At 39.8% G+C, this 16093-nt stretch overlaps 1 protein-coding gene across 2 annotated transcripts in view; it reads right to left on the bottom strand.

Annotated features, from left to right (window-relative positions):
- MOXD1 (monooxygenase DBH like 1) overlaps window positions 1-16093 on the bottom strand; it is an 85303-nt gene that overhangs the window by 22218 nt on the left and 46992 nt on the right. For both annotated transcript variants that reach the window (XM_024122550.3, XM_024122549.3), the window contains exons 5-6: window positions 1651-1830; window positions 736-838 (exon numbers count right to left, since the gene is read on the bottom strand). In XM_024122550.3, coding sequence (XP_023978318.1) covers window positions 736-838; window positions 1651-1830 — 283 coding nt within the window. The remainder of the gene's footprint in view (window positions 1-735; window positions 839-1650; window positions 1831-16093) is intronic.

Here is a 16093-nt window from a genome sequence, read left to right as displayed (position 1 = left end):
GTATAATTTTGTATTAATTGTTGTGATTATTTCATTGTTTCTCTTTTCCACTACACTATAATGTCCATGAGGGTGGGGACATTATGCTGTTAAACACAGATCCAGCACATCATTGGTGCTCGGTATTTGCTGAAAAGTTGCACGAATCAGTGTAAAATAATAACTTTAAGTTTCTTCTGTTGATAATTTCATATTAAATCCTTCAATATTTTGGCTTTGGAATATTACATAGTAAATCAGGTGTAAATATTTACCTCTCTTCATTTCAACATCATATTACACATATTACACATCATTATACTCAAAAATATTTATGGTTTGCCTATCACACAACAAAATGCTTAATATTTTCTAGTGTGATGAATGATAGTTTTTTATATATGCTTTTAGAAAGAAAATATTTTGTAAGCACCATGTATTTGGGACTAATTTAAGTCATAAAGGGAAAAGTCTATTATTCTACCTGGTAAGTAATATGCAAATTGCTTTTTAAAATTAGTGATTACATGCGCCCATTTGCCTGGTTCATCGCTGGTTAATGACTGTTGTCCCAGTGTAACGATTAATAGTGCCCTTTTTCATTCTAAAAAAAGTATCCTAATTGGATGACAAATGTATAGGTTAATTCTTTCTACCACTGGATGCTATTTTATTTTAAGTCTGTGTAACTCTGTTAAAATAAAAAGTTACAAAACTTTTAAAATCATAGGTAGAATGTATAAAGAATACACTCACCTTCCTTATATGTTGGATTGTCGTAATGGACCTCCAGGAGCACATAATGAGGGTCTGACGGAGTGCCGAGGGATAATCCAACATGAGGTGGATAGGAAAAACCCTAAACAAGCAAAATTCCATGACATACTGTCCTGTGAACGTCCCTCAGAGCTCTGCTCCACCCAAAAGCCAGCCATTCTCAACGATATTTCAACGTTCTTCAACTCCATTAATCTATAGTTGATCAAATAAAATGGCTTAAGGAAAGAATTACTTCCTATGGAAAGAAAAATAAACCACCCTCATATCAAAAATAGTATATAAGGGGCTTCCCTGGTGGCGCAGTGGTTGAGAGTCCGCCTGCCAATGCAGGGGACACGGGTTCGTGCCCCGGTCCGGGAAGATCCCACGTGCCGCGGAGGGGCTGGGCCCGTGAGCCATGGCCCCTGAGCCTGCGCGTCCGGAGCCTGTCCTCCGCAACGCGAGAGGCCACAGCAGTGAGAGGCCCGCGTACCGCAAAAAAAAAAAAAAAAAAAAATAGTATATAGGGCCTCCCTGGGGGCGCAATGGTTAAGAATCCGCCTGTAATGCAGTGGACATGGGTTCGAGCCCTGGTCCGGGAAGATCCCACATGCCGCGGAGCAACTAAGCCCGTGCGCCACAACTACTGAAGCCCGTGCACCTAGAGCCCGTGCTCCGCGACAAGAGAAGCCATCACAATGAGAAAGCCCATGCACCACAATGAAGAGCAGCCCCCTGCTCACAGCAACCAGAGAAAGCCCACGCACAGCAATGAAGACCCAACGCAGCCATAAATAAATAAATAAATACATTTTTAAAAAATAGGATATAGAGTTTTACATGAAAGTGTTAGACTCGCAGGGGGAAAAATGATCAATTAACTTCGTTACATCTCAGTAATCACTGGCCCACCTCTCCACCAATGGCCCACGCAAAAATGACAGTCTCGCAGGTGAGGAAGGCGTCGGGCATGTTAGGGTGGTAGCACTCGTGGCCCTGGTCCAGGACGCTGTCACTGAAGTTGCTGCTGCACTGATAGAGCAGGATGTGATGGACCAGACTCTCGTGGCCTCTCTGTATCACGGGCTTAACCTAAGCAAGCACAGGTGAGAGGGAGGATGCAATGAATAAAAACACCCTACAACACCCTACGATAAGCATGAAACTAGCATAAATGATTATGAGTGTTTCAAAGGAATAGTTTTCTCAACGATGTAACGGTTATGTGGCTGAAGCATAATTTGCTCTGGAGATGATGACAGCGATGATGATGGTGGTGCTGATAGTGATGGCAGTGGCAAAGACAATGGCAACAGCAAAGATGAGATAACCATTTACTCCTCCAAGAATCCTAGGACTTTACTAATCTGTTGTTTGCTTTTATAACTCACTGTTGTTTCCCTTAACATTCTGCATAGCAGCTGTTTCAACACTTGCTTGCTCTCTTCCAGGTTTTACTTTGCCATGGCACTCTCTGTCTCTCTCTGTCTCTTTTTCACATAGAAAAAAAAAATCACATAGGCATAAACACCTTCAGTCTCCCTCTCTACCACCTCGAAATGTTATCTTTACCCATCCCTACTGGCAGTAATAGATCATGTATCACCTATCTATCTATCTTTCTATCATCTATCATCTATCTATATGGTACAGAGCATAGTGCTAGGCACAAAGGAGGGCTCAATAAAGGATATTTTTATTTTAGTGATTAAGATCAAATTCTAGCAAGGATTTTACCATTAGAACTTAGGAGAGAAAAAGTCACTGTAGCAATGCGCTCCTGTGACACTGCTCAAATTAGAAGAAGGAAACTGGTGAAGATAGAATGAGCGGTAAAGTTGGTCCTGAAAGCGTGATTTAGGTGACTATACTCCTTCCATTGTCCCTTCTGTAAGTTCCCTTCAGAACATTGTCCAGGAATCCAGAGTGAACTAAGCACATCCTAAAAAACCCAAAGAGCCTTATATCCAGAGGAAGTGGACGAGCCCTGTACTTAGCTTAGCTGGGCTATAGGTGTTGCCATTAGTTACAGGGTTCTTTGAACCTTCTGTTCACCTGCCAAAGAAGGCCTGGTGTGTTCCTAAATTTCCAAGAGTTTAGCTGTCTTAGAGCTCATCCACATTTGTGCTTTTAGCCCTAACTACTCAAATGCAAACAATTCATTTAAAAATCCTTGCTTTAGACAGTCATAAAGATGAAGTGTTTTCAGCTATTTTCTCCTAAGTCTAACCATTTTGATTTTCTACATAGTTTTCTTTATATATATATGTATATATATGTTTTTATATATATGTTTATATATATATATATGAAAATCTAAGCAGCCAAAGAGAGAAGCAGTAGGCAGTGAGTAGAGATCTGAATGGGCAGCCAGGGGTTCAAGTTTTTAAATCCAGCTTTTCTTTTGTGTTGCATAGAGTCCTGCCACACCTAACCCACACGTACATTTTTAACATCACCTTCACAGAAAACGACGTTGCACATGGCTGTGTTTGCACTTGCCTCATCTCTAGAGGATCGTGTGCCCTGAAGACAGAAACTATTTTCTATTTTGCTTGAAAATGACAGTTACTGTTCAAGCATGGTTGCGTAATATATAACAAGTACACAGAAGGACAGCCCAGGATTTCTACGAGATTGTAGTTTCCACATTTAGTTTGAGCTTTTTTGCGAGTACTTATTTGGGCGCCTCAGTACTCCAAGGGGGACAGGAAACTGCTAATATGTCCATAGTAAAATATTCAGGCACATGTGAGATTTTTGCTATGTGCCTTCTAAGTTCAGGCAGAACCTGTAGGTTGTACCGAGCTCTACGAGGTAGGTCCTGGATAGGAGCCCTTAGGGCAAATGAGGGTTGGCTGTTGCCAAGGCAGCTACATAAACTAGAGGCCTTCATGATGGCACAGCAAGAGGGCGCTAAGAGAGGGTGGGGGCAGAGTGTGTGAGGCTGGGTGGTGCCTGTCTTAGAGGAGCTTCAAATAAACTTCTTAAAAAGAAACTCTTTAAGAACAAGTGCCTTTTGTATGTAAAGGAAGTGCTGAAGCCAACACCAAGTTGCCAAGCTAACAATGCATTCTAGGAACAATAATAGTAACATCTGTCTTTTATTTAGCGCCTACTAACTACCAGCCACTATTGAGTCATTTCACATATTTCATTTACTATTTATAACAAATCTATAAGGTAAATGTTATTGTCTCCATTTTACAGATGAGACAACTAAGACTCAGAGGTTTAGGCAGCAGGTTCAAAGTACCATGGCTAGGAAGTGGTGGATGGGGATTTGAAACTAGGCTGGTCTGACCCCAAGGTCAGTACTCTTCTGCTGCAACACGTTGTTGAAGGAAGATACGTTGGAGATGCACCAATGACCTTGGAGGTTGCTCCCAGTGAGCGGGCGGATGAAGGGTTTCACATAAGGCCAGCTGCCGACAGCTGTCAGGCAGATGTCAATGCCAGGAGGTGCTTTCAGAGCCACTATGAAAATCCCCATGCAATACTGCCATCAGGGGAGCAGTGCCAGACTGGGAGGGAGCGTCATGCCTGGGGAGTCTCCTGCCCTCCTTGCCACCCAGTCTAAGTACCCTTAGCCTCTAGGGAGAGGAGACAGACTGTGACCTTTAACTGTGCTCTTTCCTAAGGAGAGCAAATAACAAGGTCTCTCCTTGAAACCCAGTGAAGGCTTTAAGGAGAATTAAATTGCAATCCAAGCTCCAGGTTACAAATGGATAGTACAGCCTAGAAAATGAGGATTTCCTAAGAAAAATACACTCAGAAAACAAGAAGGAAACTTACTGCAGGCAAACCTAGGTACTGATCATAAGAAAATATAAGAAGCCTTGGAAGAAGTGAAGCCCTTGGAAAAAAAGAATTTTTTTTCTACTGTGAGACGAAAGAGACAAAGAAAGAGAAGTTCCTGAGAATGATACGTAAGGATAACTACTGAATGAAGAGGCCACAGACGTGGGAGGAAAATTCCGAGTTACCAAACTCCTGAAAAGAGGAGAATTTCTTGATAGAGAATTTTAAGTTGACCATGGCGGATAATTAAGGGAGACACCAAGAATATCCCCATGGATGGAAATAACCCGACACTGCAGGGTCCAAGTTCCAGGGAATGTGAGCTCCTTGATGAGAGCAGGACAGGGCCATTGGCTTATGGTGCCCAGCACAGGAGAGAATTTCCCACAAAGCTTCCTGTCATGCTTAAGAGCCTAGTGACACCAGTGCATGGCTACCAATCACCAAATGACGGCTGCACGTTATCTTCTGCTGCCACAACCAGTTCCACAAACATCTGAAGCAGTCATAGCACTTGAGTTTTATCCCCTGTTGTGATATCCTTCTTTTCTCCCGAGTAAGGCTGAGGCGGAGACCAGTGAGTACATCTGAGGAAGGAGAGTGAGGTGCACAAGGGGTCCATGACTCACACTGCTTGTTGGCTGAACGCAAGCACTCAACACTGCTCTTCCTTGTGCTCTTGGTAACAGTCTGCAGGAAAGAATTTTCCTTTTGCATCACTGCCTTGTTTGAAACAATGGTGGAGTTCTACACTTTTGTATTTAAATATTTCAGAGACAAATAAGGCTGTAAGGCTTATATTTGTCTATCAGTGCTATAAGGGGCAGCACTTAAAAAGGATTTCCGGGCTTCCCTGGTGGCGCAGTGGTTAAGAATCTGCCTGCCAATGCAGGGGGCACAGGTTCGAGCCCTGGTCCAGGGAGATCCCACATGCCCCAGAGCAACTAAGCCCGTGTGCCACAACTACTGAAGCCTGTGTGCCACAACTACTGAAACCCACGTGCCTAGAGCCTGTGCTCTGCAACAAGAGAAGCCACCGCAACGAGAAGCCCGCGCACTGCAACGAAGAGTAGCCCCCGCTCGCCACAACTAGAGAAAGCCTGTGAGCAGCAACGAAGACCCAATGCAGCCAAAAATAAATAAATAAAATAAATATATTTATTTTTTTTAAAAAGGTAGCCTGAATGTAACCATGTTTTCTCAACTTTCAATATCAATTACCTTACTACTAACATTTGCAGAAAGAAACTTATTTTTTGCTTAATTCCCCTACACTGGGTTGAGCAATGTTCCTCCAAAATTCATGTCCACCTGGAACCTCAGAATGTAACCTTATCTGGAAATAGGGTCTTTGCAGATGTAGTTAGTTAAGATGAGTTTCCACTGGCTTAGGATGGGTCCTAAATCCAATGACTAGTGTCTTAATAGAAGACAGAGGAGAAGGAGATTCAGACTCAGACAGACAGACACACACACATACACACACACACACACACACACACACACACACACACACACACACACACACACACACACGGAGATGGCCATGTGAAGACAGAGGCAGAGACTGAAGTCAAGTTGCCACAAGCCGAGTAACCCCAGAAAGCAGCAGAAGCTGGAAGGGCCAAGGAAGGTTTCTCCTTTAGAGCCTTCTGAGAAAGCATGGCCCGGTCAACACCTTGATTTTGGACTTTTGGCTGCCAGAGCTCTGACAGAATAAATTTCTGCTGTTTCAAGTTACCCAGCTTGTGGTCATTTATTATGGAAGCTCTAGAAATCTAATACAGCCCCCCCATCTCAATTTTTTAAAATAAAAAACTAACAATTCTCAGATTTTTACACCTGTACCTAGGCCATGGCTGTCTCTGCATTTGCTTGTGATGTGAACTTATCACAAATATACATTGTTTCCTCTTATTTGAGCAGATCTGTAGATTAGTTAATAATATTGTATCAAGGGTAATTTCCTGGTTTTGATAATCAAACTAAGTAAATGTAAGATGTCAGCATTTAGGGAACTCTACTATTTTTACAACTCTTTTTGTAAGTCTGATATTATTTTAAAATAAAAAGTGTAAAAAGTAAAAAAATATAAGATTCATTATCTATAGCTAAATATGTATGTTATCTTGCTTTTGTTTTTATTTTTGGCGGGTAAAAAAGAGGGGGATAAAATGCCCTTCTTGACTGGTCTAAGTATACTGAGCTCAGTGAGAAAAACAGGAGGTGTTTAGAGCTCTTATGAGCAATTTTCCTATACTTATTCTTCCAAGTCTACCCATTTAAGATGTGACTTGTTGGAACATGAGTGGAGCATAGCTCTCCAAAACCAACTTGCAGTCTAATAAATTAAAAATTAAAACAAAAGGAAAGAGGTGATGGGTGGAATCTGTAATGAGCTGGAAATTTTGTAAATCCGCATCACCACTTTTCTTCCTGCCCGTCTTGTTCCTGGCATCCCTCTTTACATACGCACCCGAAGCACAGGTTGCTGTTCATGTAAGAGCAGGTAAACCAACTCTGACAAAGGTTATCCAAAGGGCACCTGGCTCGTAAAGTGATGCAGCCTATGAGAACATTTCAGCCAGAACTAGTAGTATAGACAGATGATTATAAGGTCATGTGACTATGTGCTTCCCTCTCTCCCTTTCTCCCTCTTTATCTTCATCCCTGATGGGGAGAACTCTTTGAGAATGACAATATATCTGACTTTTAAGAGGCAACCAAATTGAGCAAAAGAAAGATATCACTGTCCCACAGGTAATCCACTCTGAAAAAGTTCAGGGTTCAAAGCAAAACCCGACTTATTGATATGGCATCAAGAGGTCACAGCTTGAATGGACTTGGCAGCTAAAGCCCAGGAAATCATGTTCAAATCAGATGGAGATGACTAAAAGAAATGAAGAAAAGGGAAAAACTGAGGGAAAGGAGATCTCTGGGAAATAATTCACTCCGTACTACAATCCTGAATTCTCCTAGGAACTACCATCTTCATGCATGACCATGCCCGTGCAGCCACAATTGACCAGTTCAGGGATGGGTGCCCAATGCATCAATCCTTTTGGGGGATTTTCAAACTATGAAAAAGAATCCACTGCCTTCTAGAAGGTGGAGATTGTGGAAGAAGCCAGCATGTAGTGAGATAAAATAAAGTCAGCACACAGAAAAGTGCCAAAGACAAGACAGTCTTTGAATACCTAACTTAAGCTGTTCCTGAAACCAGCTGCATCTCTGCCATTCTGTGGCTTATTTATTCAACCTTTCCTCTTATTTCATGAGTCAGTACATTCCTTTCTATTTCCTAAGCTAGTTCAAGTTGGGTTTCTGTTACTTGCAACCAAGAGTCCTGATTAATAACCACACAACTATATATCATCAACTTATCAATATGTGTGTGCATTTATGTATGTGCTATCTGAAAATATCTTTTTTTCTCTTAGGAAACTTGCCATATAAAACTGCTTTGCTTTTGTTTTACTCTTTTATTTTAATTATTATTCTTAATTGGATCTGGGTACGTTAATAACAAAGTTACTTCAATAAAATGCCCTTGGGCTTCCCTAGTGGCAAAGTGGTTGAGAGTCTGCCTGCCGATGCAGGGGACACGGGTTCGAGCCCTGGTCTGGGAGGATCCAACATGCCGCGGAGCAACCGGGCCCGTGAACCACAACTACTGATCCTGCGCGTCTGGAGCCTGTGCTCCGCAACAAGAGAGGCCGCGACAGTGAGAGGCCAGCGCACCGCGATGAAGAGTGGCCCCCGCTCGCCGCAACTAGAGCAAGCCCTCACACAGAAACGAAGACCCAACACAGCCAAAAAATAAATAAATAAATAAATAGATTTAAATACTTAGGCTTACAATTGTACATGTTAAAAAAATATATATATATCCTTCAAGCTACTTTCCAGTCACAGCATTCATCCTAGTCTACACCTCCTACACATCCTACCTGAATTATACCAATAGCCACATACTTATCTTCTTAAATGTTTAGGAGCTTACTTTCTGGACCACACTCCATATCCCAGCCAAACCATCTTCACAGATTACCACTTTTCACATTGTAAATCTGAATAATATTCAATGGCTCCATACCACCCATCTGGTAGTTGATCAAGTCTACACTTCTTTTTCTGACATCCGGGGCCCTGTGTCATTGGCTGCGTGTTAGTTACGCAGCCCTATATGCATGAATTTCCATCAATAAGAATCACTTCTCTTTATGCATCATGGTCGTTCTTACCTCCATGATTTCATTAGCACTGTTTTCTCCACCCAATACATTCCCCTTACTCAGCTTTGCTTGTTAAAATCTTACTCATTCTTGAAAGCCCAGCTTTTGTTTTCCCTGGATTCCTTCTCTGATTATTTTGGCTCACATTTGCCTTGTTTCTCTGAACTTCTTTTGGGAGGCAATACTCTGCGGTAGCTTGAAGCCAAAGACTTGGTTTAGAAGCCAATGTCTACAAACAATAAATGCTGGAGAGGGTGTGGAGAAAAGGGAACACTCTTGCACTGTTGGTGGGAATGTAAACTGATACAGCCACTATGGAGAACAGTATGGAGGTTCCTTAAAAAACTACAAATAGGGCTTCCCTGGTGGCTCAGTGGTTGAGAGTCCGCCTGCTGGTGCAGGGGACACAGGTTCGTACCCCGGTCCGGGAAGATCCCACATGCCGCGGAGCGGCTGGGCCCGTGAGCCATGGCCGCTGAGCCTGCGCGTCGGGAGCCTGTGCTCCACAACGGGAGAGGCCACAGCGGTGAGAGGCCCGCATGCCGCAAAGGAAAAAAAAAAAAAACTACAAATAGAACTACCATATGACCCAGCAATCCCACTACTGGGCATATACCCTGAGAAAACCATAATTCAAGAAGAGTCATGTACCAAAATGTTCATTGCAGCTCTATTTACAATAGCCAGGACATGGAAGCAACCTAAGTGTCCATCGACAGATGAATGGATAAAGAAGATGTGGCACATATATACAATGGAATATTACTCAGCCATAAAAAGAAATGAAATTGAGTTATTTGTAGTGAGGTGGATGGACCTAGAGTCTGTCAAACAGAGTGAAGTAAGTCAGAAAGAGAAAAACAAATACCGTATGCTAATACATATATATGGAATCTAAGAAAAAGAAAAGGTCATGAAGTACCTAGGGGTAAGATGGGAATAAAGACACAGACCTACTAGAGAATGGACTTGAGGATATGAGGAGGGGGAAGGGTAAGCTGTGACAAAGTGAGAGAGTGGCATGGACATATAAACACTACCAAACGGGAAGCAGCCACATAGCACAGGGAGATCTGCTAGGTGGTTTGTGACCACCTTGAGGGGTGGGATAGGGAGGGTGGGAGGGAGGGAGACGCAAGAGGGAAGAGATATGGGAACATATGTATATGGATAACTGATTCACTTTGTTATAAAGCAAAAACTAACACACCATTGTAAAGCAATTATACTCCAATAAAGATGTTAAAAAAAAAAAAAAAAAGAAGCCAATGTCCAGCGCTTACCAGCTGTGTGACTGAGGCAAATTACTTAACCTTACTGAAACTCAGTGTTCTTATTTATAAAATGTAAATACAAACCAACTTTTAATCCATTATAAAAGTAAAGGAAAATATGTGTCTAGCACAGAATAATTCATAGTAAGAGGTTGAAAACTCTACTCAGTTCTGTATAACTTAGCACATCTATCATTTTTTCCTTATTGGATGCAATAATTTCATACATGAGTTTTTTTCTCCCTACTTGGAGTAGCAACTCATTTTCTTACCACTTGTTGACAATTCATTACACGGAGCAGACTTCTTCAAAGTCTTTATTATTTCTGTGCTTTAATTAAGAAAACAGAACATCAAGACTAGTTATTGTTAGTTATTCTCTGACATGCAATTTCTAACTTACTTCTAAGTGTGAGCTGTTTTTAAACAATGAATTGAAGTTTTAGGTAAACTTGCCTGTAGATTCTGGCAATTCATGGAATCAAAAGGACATATTGTTTATATAAAATAGATATGATTTGCTGTTTCATACTGCAGAAAAATGGTTCAGAGAACTTATCCAACAGTGCTATTAGTCAGTGCATGCTATTCAGTGCAGCAATACATATATCAAAGGGATGAGTATAACTGGATTTTTGCCAATCCTATGCAAGGTAGAGAGACACACGTGGACCAACATGTTTTATGAAGGATAAAAACTGCAGAAATGGGGGATATCTGATAGGAACATAGCTCAACATCACAGAATGACAGGGGAGACAAAACAGTGCAATAAAAATGCATGGACACTCCAACTTTATCTAAAGTGACCCATCCTCCTACTGTGGAGAAGTGGACTATAGGTTAATAGAGGAACTGGAAGCAACACTCAGCTGAGCAAAGATAAGTAAACATTAAATTACCAAAATAATGAGGAAAATATTCACAACACTTATGTCAGGCAAAGGGCAAAGGGCCAATTCCCTTGATATAAAAAAGCTCTGATAAACAAACAAAAAGACAATAGTAGAAACAGGCAAAGTTACATGAGTGAAAAGTATATAGCAAAGAGACACAAGTGGCTACAAATAGAGATGTTAAAAGTCATTCATAACTAAATAAATGGAAATGAAAACAACGTGCTCTTTCACCTATCAGATTGGCAACATGTTAGAAGTTTGTTAAAAGGCAATGTCGGAGAGTGGACTGAATGCTGTATCCCCCCAAAATTCATCCATTGAAGTCCCCATCCCCAAAGTGACTATATTTGGAGAGAGAGCCTTTATGGAGGTAATTAAGGTTAAATGAGGTCATAAGTGTAGGGCCCTAATCCAATAGGATTAGTGTCTTTATAAGAAGAGACAGGAGAGTGCTCTCTTTCTCTTTCTCTCTCTTTCTCTCTCTCCCATGGGAGGACACAATGAGAAAAGAGCCATCTACAACCCAAGAGAAGAGGCCTCAGAGTGAAACTTACCTTGCTAGCATCTTGATCTTGGACCTCGTAGCCTCCAGAACTGTGGGAAATAAATATCTGCTGTTTAAGCCACCCTAGTCTATGATATTTTGTTATGGCAGCCTGAGCAAACTAATACAGACAGGAAGTATGTAATAGCAGAAAACTGAAAATATTTAATGTTATTAATTAAATTATATTAAATTCAGACAATGGACTACTACACAGTCATAAAAGAATTAAATAGATCTGTACATACTGAAGTGAAATTTTACATTTTCCAAGAGATAGTTAAATGTAAAAAGCAAGTGTCAAAATATATAGTTTAATTCCTTTGAAGTCTAAAATAAAATAAAAATAAAAACAAGAAAAAACAAGAAAAATATATATATGTAAAGAGAGAGGACTTAAAATGTAAACAGAAATAGACATAAAGGTGTATGACTGCATATGTAAAGGAAATTTCAGAAAAATACAAGAAAACATTAATGATGGCTTATGAGAAGCAGAACTTGAATGGTAGAAACTAGAACTTTTTGCTTTTCACTTATGGCCTTAGGTATTTAAGTTGTTTACATTGAAGAAATATTAATTTTATAATATATTTTTAGAATTCTGGGTTCATCACTTATTAGCTGAATGGCCCCTGACAAGGTAATTAATTGAGTCTTTTTTTCCTACCTCATAAGGTGATTGTGAGAAACACATGAGATATTAGAAACTCCTACACAGTGCATGGTATATACAAACATCATCAAATATTAGTTCTCATATTTCCTATCCATAATCTATCTAGGATACGTCCTTGAATGTTACATGTATATCGCATTTGTGTTATGCTATTACACTTGAATATATAATACAGAGTCCCCAAAAATGTAAAAAATATTTATTTCCCTAATCTTGAGTCAGTGCAACAATAGTCTGTTTCCTCTCATGATTTTTTAATTTAAAATTAGTTATTTACAGTAATAATTGACCAGGATGGAACAACATTCTGCTCCTCTGAAAATTATAGCATCCAGATTTTTAAGCCCTTAGAATAAAAGAGTTTTCTTCCCCAAACCTGCTGTCAAGACTTTTCAGCCCACTGGCAGATGTCACTGAGTTGGCTTCACCTCTGAACAGACACAGCTCCTGCTGGGAGGGTCCCAGCAAAGACACCGAGACCTTTCCTTGGTTCTGCATCAAACATTTTCTGTCTCCCTGGATTGTTTTTGCTTTTTGGTCTCCTTTGAAGCTACAGTTGCTGGTCTGCTTTTTGTTTTTGTTGTTGTTGTGTGTGGGGGTTTTTTTTTTAATGGTTTAAAGGCCTAATAATTCCATCCATGAAAGGACGGAACTCAATTACTAACAGATGATCCACATGATAAAATGCCATAGCCCCAAATTAGGGTAAAGAAAAAATTTAGTTTTTCATATAGCCCAATACAACTTACATGTAAAAAATAACTGATTTAATTCTGCAATTTTTTTTTTTTTTTTTTTTCTGAAACTTCTAGTACCTGTGTTTATATATAATTTATCATAATAATTTTGGCAGATTTAAGTAAAGTGTATTATTTTAGCATTGATTCATCATAATTTAAGGATTGTTTTTCCTGGAGAAATTTAATAGATGGGCCAACTTTTTTTTTTCCTCTAGGAGTACGGAAATAATCATTACATGGCATTTTTTATTCCTTCAGGCATAGTTTAAAGATTAGATGTAATTGTAAGCAATACAAATGAATAACACTGCCTCATGCAGAATCCTATGTTGGCTTTTATCCAGAGGTGTAGAATTCACTGCTCTTTAAATTTAAATTAAAGTTTAAGGCATAGTCTATTTTTTTATCTTGTAATGAAAGTAGGAGAAACTGATGTTAAGTATTTTTCTCTAAGATACAAAATAATGTCACTTTAGAGCTGGTAGTAAATGCAGGTTTCCAAATCATAATTCACTTCATTGAATTTTGGCCCTTTCTATGAAGTGTCTACAAGTAGCCCAGCAGAACTGTTCAGTTCAGCCCATAAATTAGATACATAATCCACAGTGCCACACATTCAAAGTTCATTTGTTTCAGGGATAAGAGATACTTTACTGAACATTGTTTATAATTCACCATCACTGACCTGAATTTAGATTTGAGTCATTCATCCAACAAGCATTCATTAAGCACCACTGTCAGGAACTGTACCCAGAACTGAAGGTCTAAGGATGAGCATGGCACAACTGTCCTGGGGCTTAACTTCTAAGGTCAGGTAAAAAGATGCATCCCATAGGAAATATATAGGTGCTATAGCATCAGTAATAGCTATAAATTGTATTTATGTGTACCAAGCACATTACACATACTATCACATTTAATTTCATTTCATCTTCATACCATCCAGAGACAGGTATTATTGTCTCATTTTATAGACAAGGAAATTGAGGCACAGTTAAGTCAATGGAACAAACTCACACAGCTGCTGACTAGCAGGCTTGAATTTGCACCCAGGGCTGACCAGCTTAAGTCTCATTCTCTGGGGGACAGTTCTTGTCTCCCTTTCTTATCCACACAGACTGCAGTGGGGGTCTGAAGGGGGAGCTATGGTTAGAAAAAGAATTGGAATAAGGCTCAAAAATAATTTTGTACTTTAACACTACAGTACTGTTTCAAAGAGTCATTTGACTTTATTTATGGAATTTGCCCTCTGGTTGGAAAAGGGATTATAAAAATAATAAAAACGAAGGTGATCTCACAGAATGTGTGATTAGCCATTACTATAATTAAGAAATACATATGGGGACTTCCCTGGTGGTCCAGTGGTTGAGACTCCGTGCTTCCACTGCAGGGGGCACGGGTTCCATCCCTGGTCGGGGAACTAAGATCCCGCATGCCATGTGGTCAAAAGTTTTTTTTTTTAATTTTTAATTAAAAAAAAATTTAAGATTAAAAGAAATACGTATGTATAGTCTTTATATTTCAGGAAAATTAAACAAATACCAGCGGATGGCTTTTGTAATTCTGGCTCCCCTCTTTGTTTCTTTCTTATTCTCTACATGTTTAAACATGAGGCCTCCATAAAAAGAAGTCCTCATTTATAGGGCAATTCCATGAAAAGGGGAAAACAACAAAACGAAGAGTGTCTCACTCAGGCTATGGCTGAGTTAACACTGCTCTTCTGTGGGTGAACCTCCACTGTAGATGGATAACCCCTCCTCCACGAAGCCTTCGCTTAGCTTAGTAAACAGGATCACACTGAATTCACCTTTTCAAAGCCCTTCAGTCTCCTGCTGCCTTCTAGCTATTTGAATAAATAAGTCTTCTCCTCTAGATGTAGGTTTCTGGAAAGCAAAGCAAGTATCTCATCAATCTTTTAAGTTATTTGCTTGCTTCTGATTTTAAAAAGTTTATACCTATAGAAAATAACATCATTTATAATAACAACCGCCCAGAATTAATTAGCATACTGTCATTTTTACTTTGTTGTTCCTCTTTGCCCCCACTAAATCCAGCACATTTCTCTCTTCTCACTAGGCACTCAATGGTGACCTGAATGACAAACTCAGGCATTCAGAGTCTCAAGGAATAACTCACGGGTCATTAGTCTTAACAGGTCTGATCTTCTTTTTCCTAAACATGGTCTCCATCTTCTTTAAATTAAATCTCAAATAACTTTTGCAATCAATACTTTTCAGCAGAGCTTAAATATTCTTAGGTCTGCTGTTATAGTAATTACACAACAAATGGATCTATTTATGAGAGAAACATAAAAAGCATGGGTGATTTATTCCATATTCTTCTCAATCAGATAAAAGCCACACTCAGTATAGACTTCATTATTCACAACCTTCATAAGTATTCATATTATGAGAGAAATGTGCAGTTTCAGAAATGTGGCCAATCTCCTTTCTTGGCAGTTGAAAGAAGAAACCTAAAAATGATCTGATAAATCGAGTTATGATAATGCTTCCAAGAAAGAACTCGTCATCTTCTCTCCCCCACGAACCATCACTTCCTTTGGATTTTTATTAAAGTCTTAACCCCTAACATCAAGTGAGCTGCCAAGTGTTTCAACTTCCCCCTCTACAACAACACTTGTGTGTATTCTCTCCTTATTTCCCAAGCCACTCTCCCAGTGGAGGCTGTCTTTTCCTGTCACGTATACTTGTCCTAGATTAGAGGCTAAACTCCTATCTCTAACCTTCTGTATTCTAAAATCTCAACAACAAATCATGCCATTCCTCTAGTCAGAATGCAATAGTTCCTCTTTGCCTCAAGAGGAACTCACTTTTCAACCTCCTACCCATGCCCCATAGGATCGTGTCACAAGACCCTCAAACATTACTAGGAAGATCTGCTCTCTGCTCCTGTGGTCATGGCATTCCAGCCTCCTCAATCCTGAATCCGGCAAAACTAAATGTATCCATCAGAGCTTGAACTTTCAGTAGGATAGCTAGCTGTTTTAAACACTCCTCAGTTGGAAAACATCTGGATTCTCAAAACTTAAACATACCTTCAAATGTACTGATAAGCTCGGTAAGAAATTAAGGGAAATTTCTCAAAGGTAAATTGATATGTATATATGTTTGAAATCAAAGTGATAAACAAAAACAGAAACTGAGGCTCCTATGAGAATGTATG

The sequence above is a fragment of the Physeter macrocephalus genome, chromosome 10, assembly GCF_002837175.3.
Source record: "Physeter macrocephalus isolate SW-GA chromosome 10, ASM283717v5, whole genome shotgun sequence".
Classification (NCBI taxonomy): domain Eukaryota; kingdom Metazoa; phylum Chordata; class Mammalia; order Artiodactyla; family Physeteridae; genus Physeter; species Physeter macrocephalus.
The sequence above is the reverse complement of the archived record's forward strand: the minus strand, read 5'-3'. Positions and strand labels throughout refer to the sequence as shown.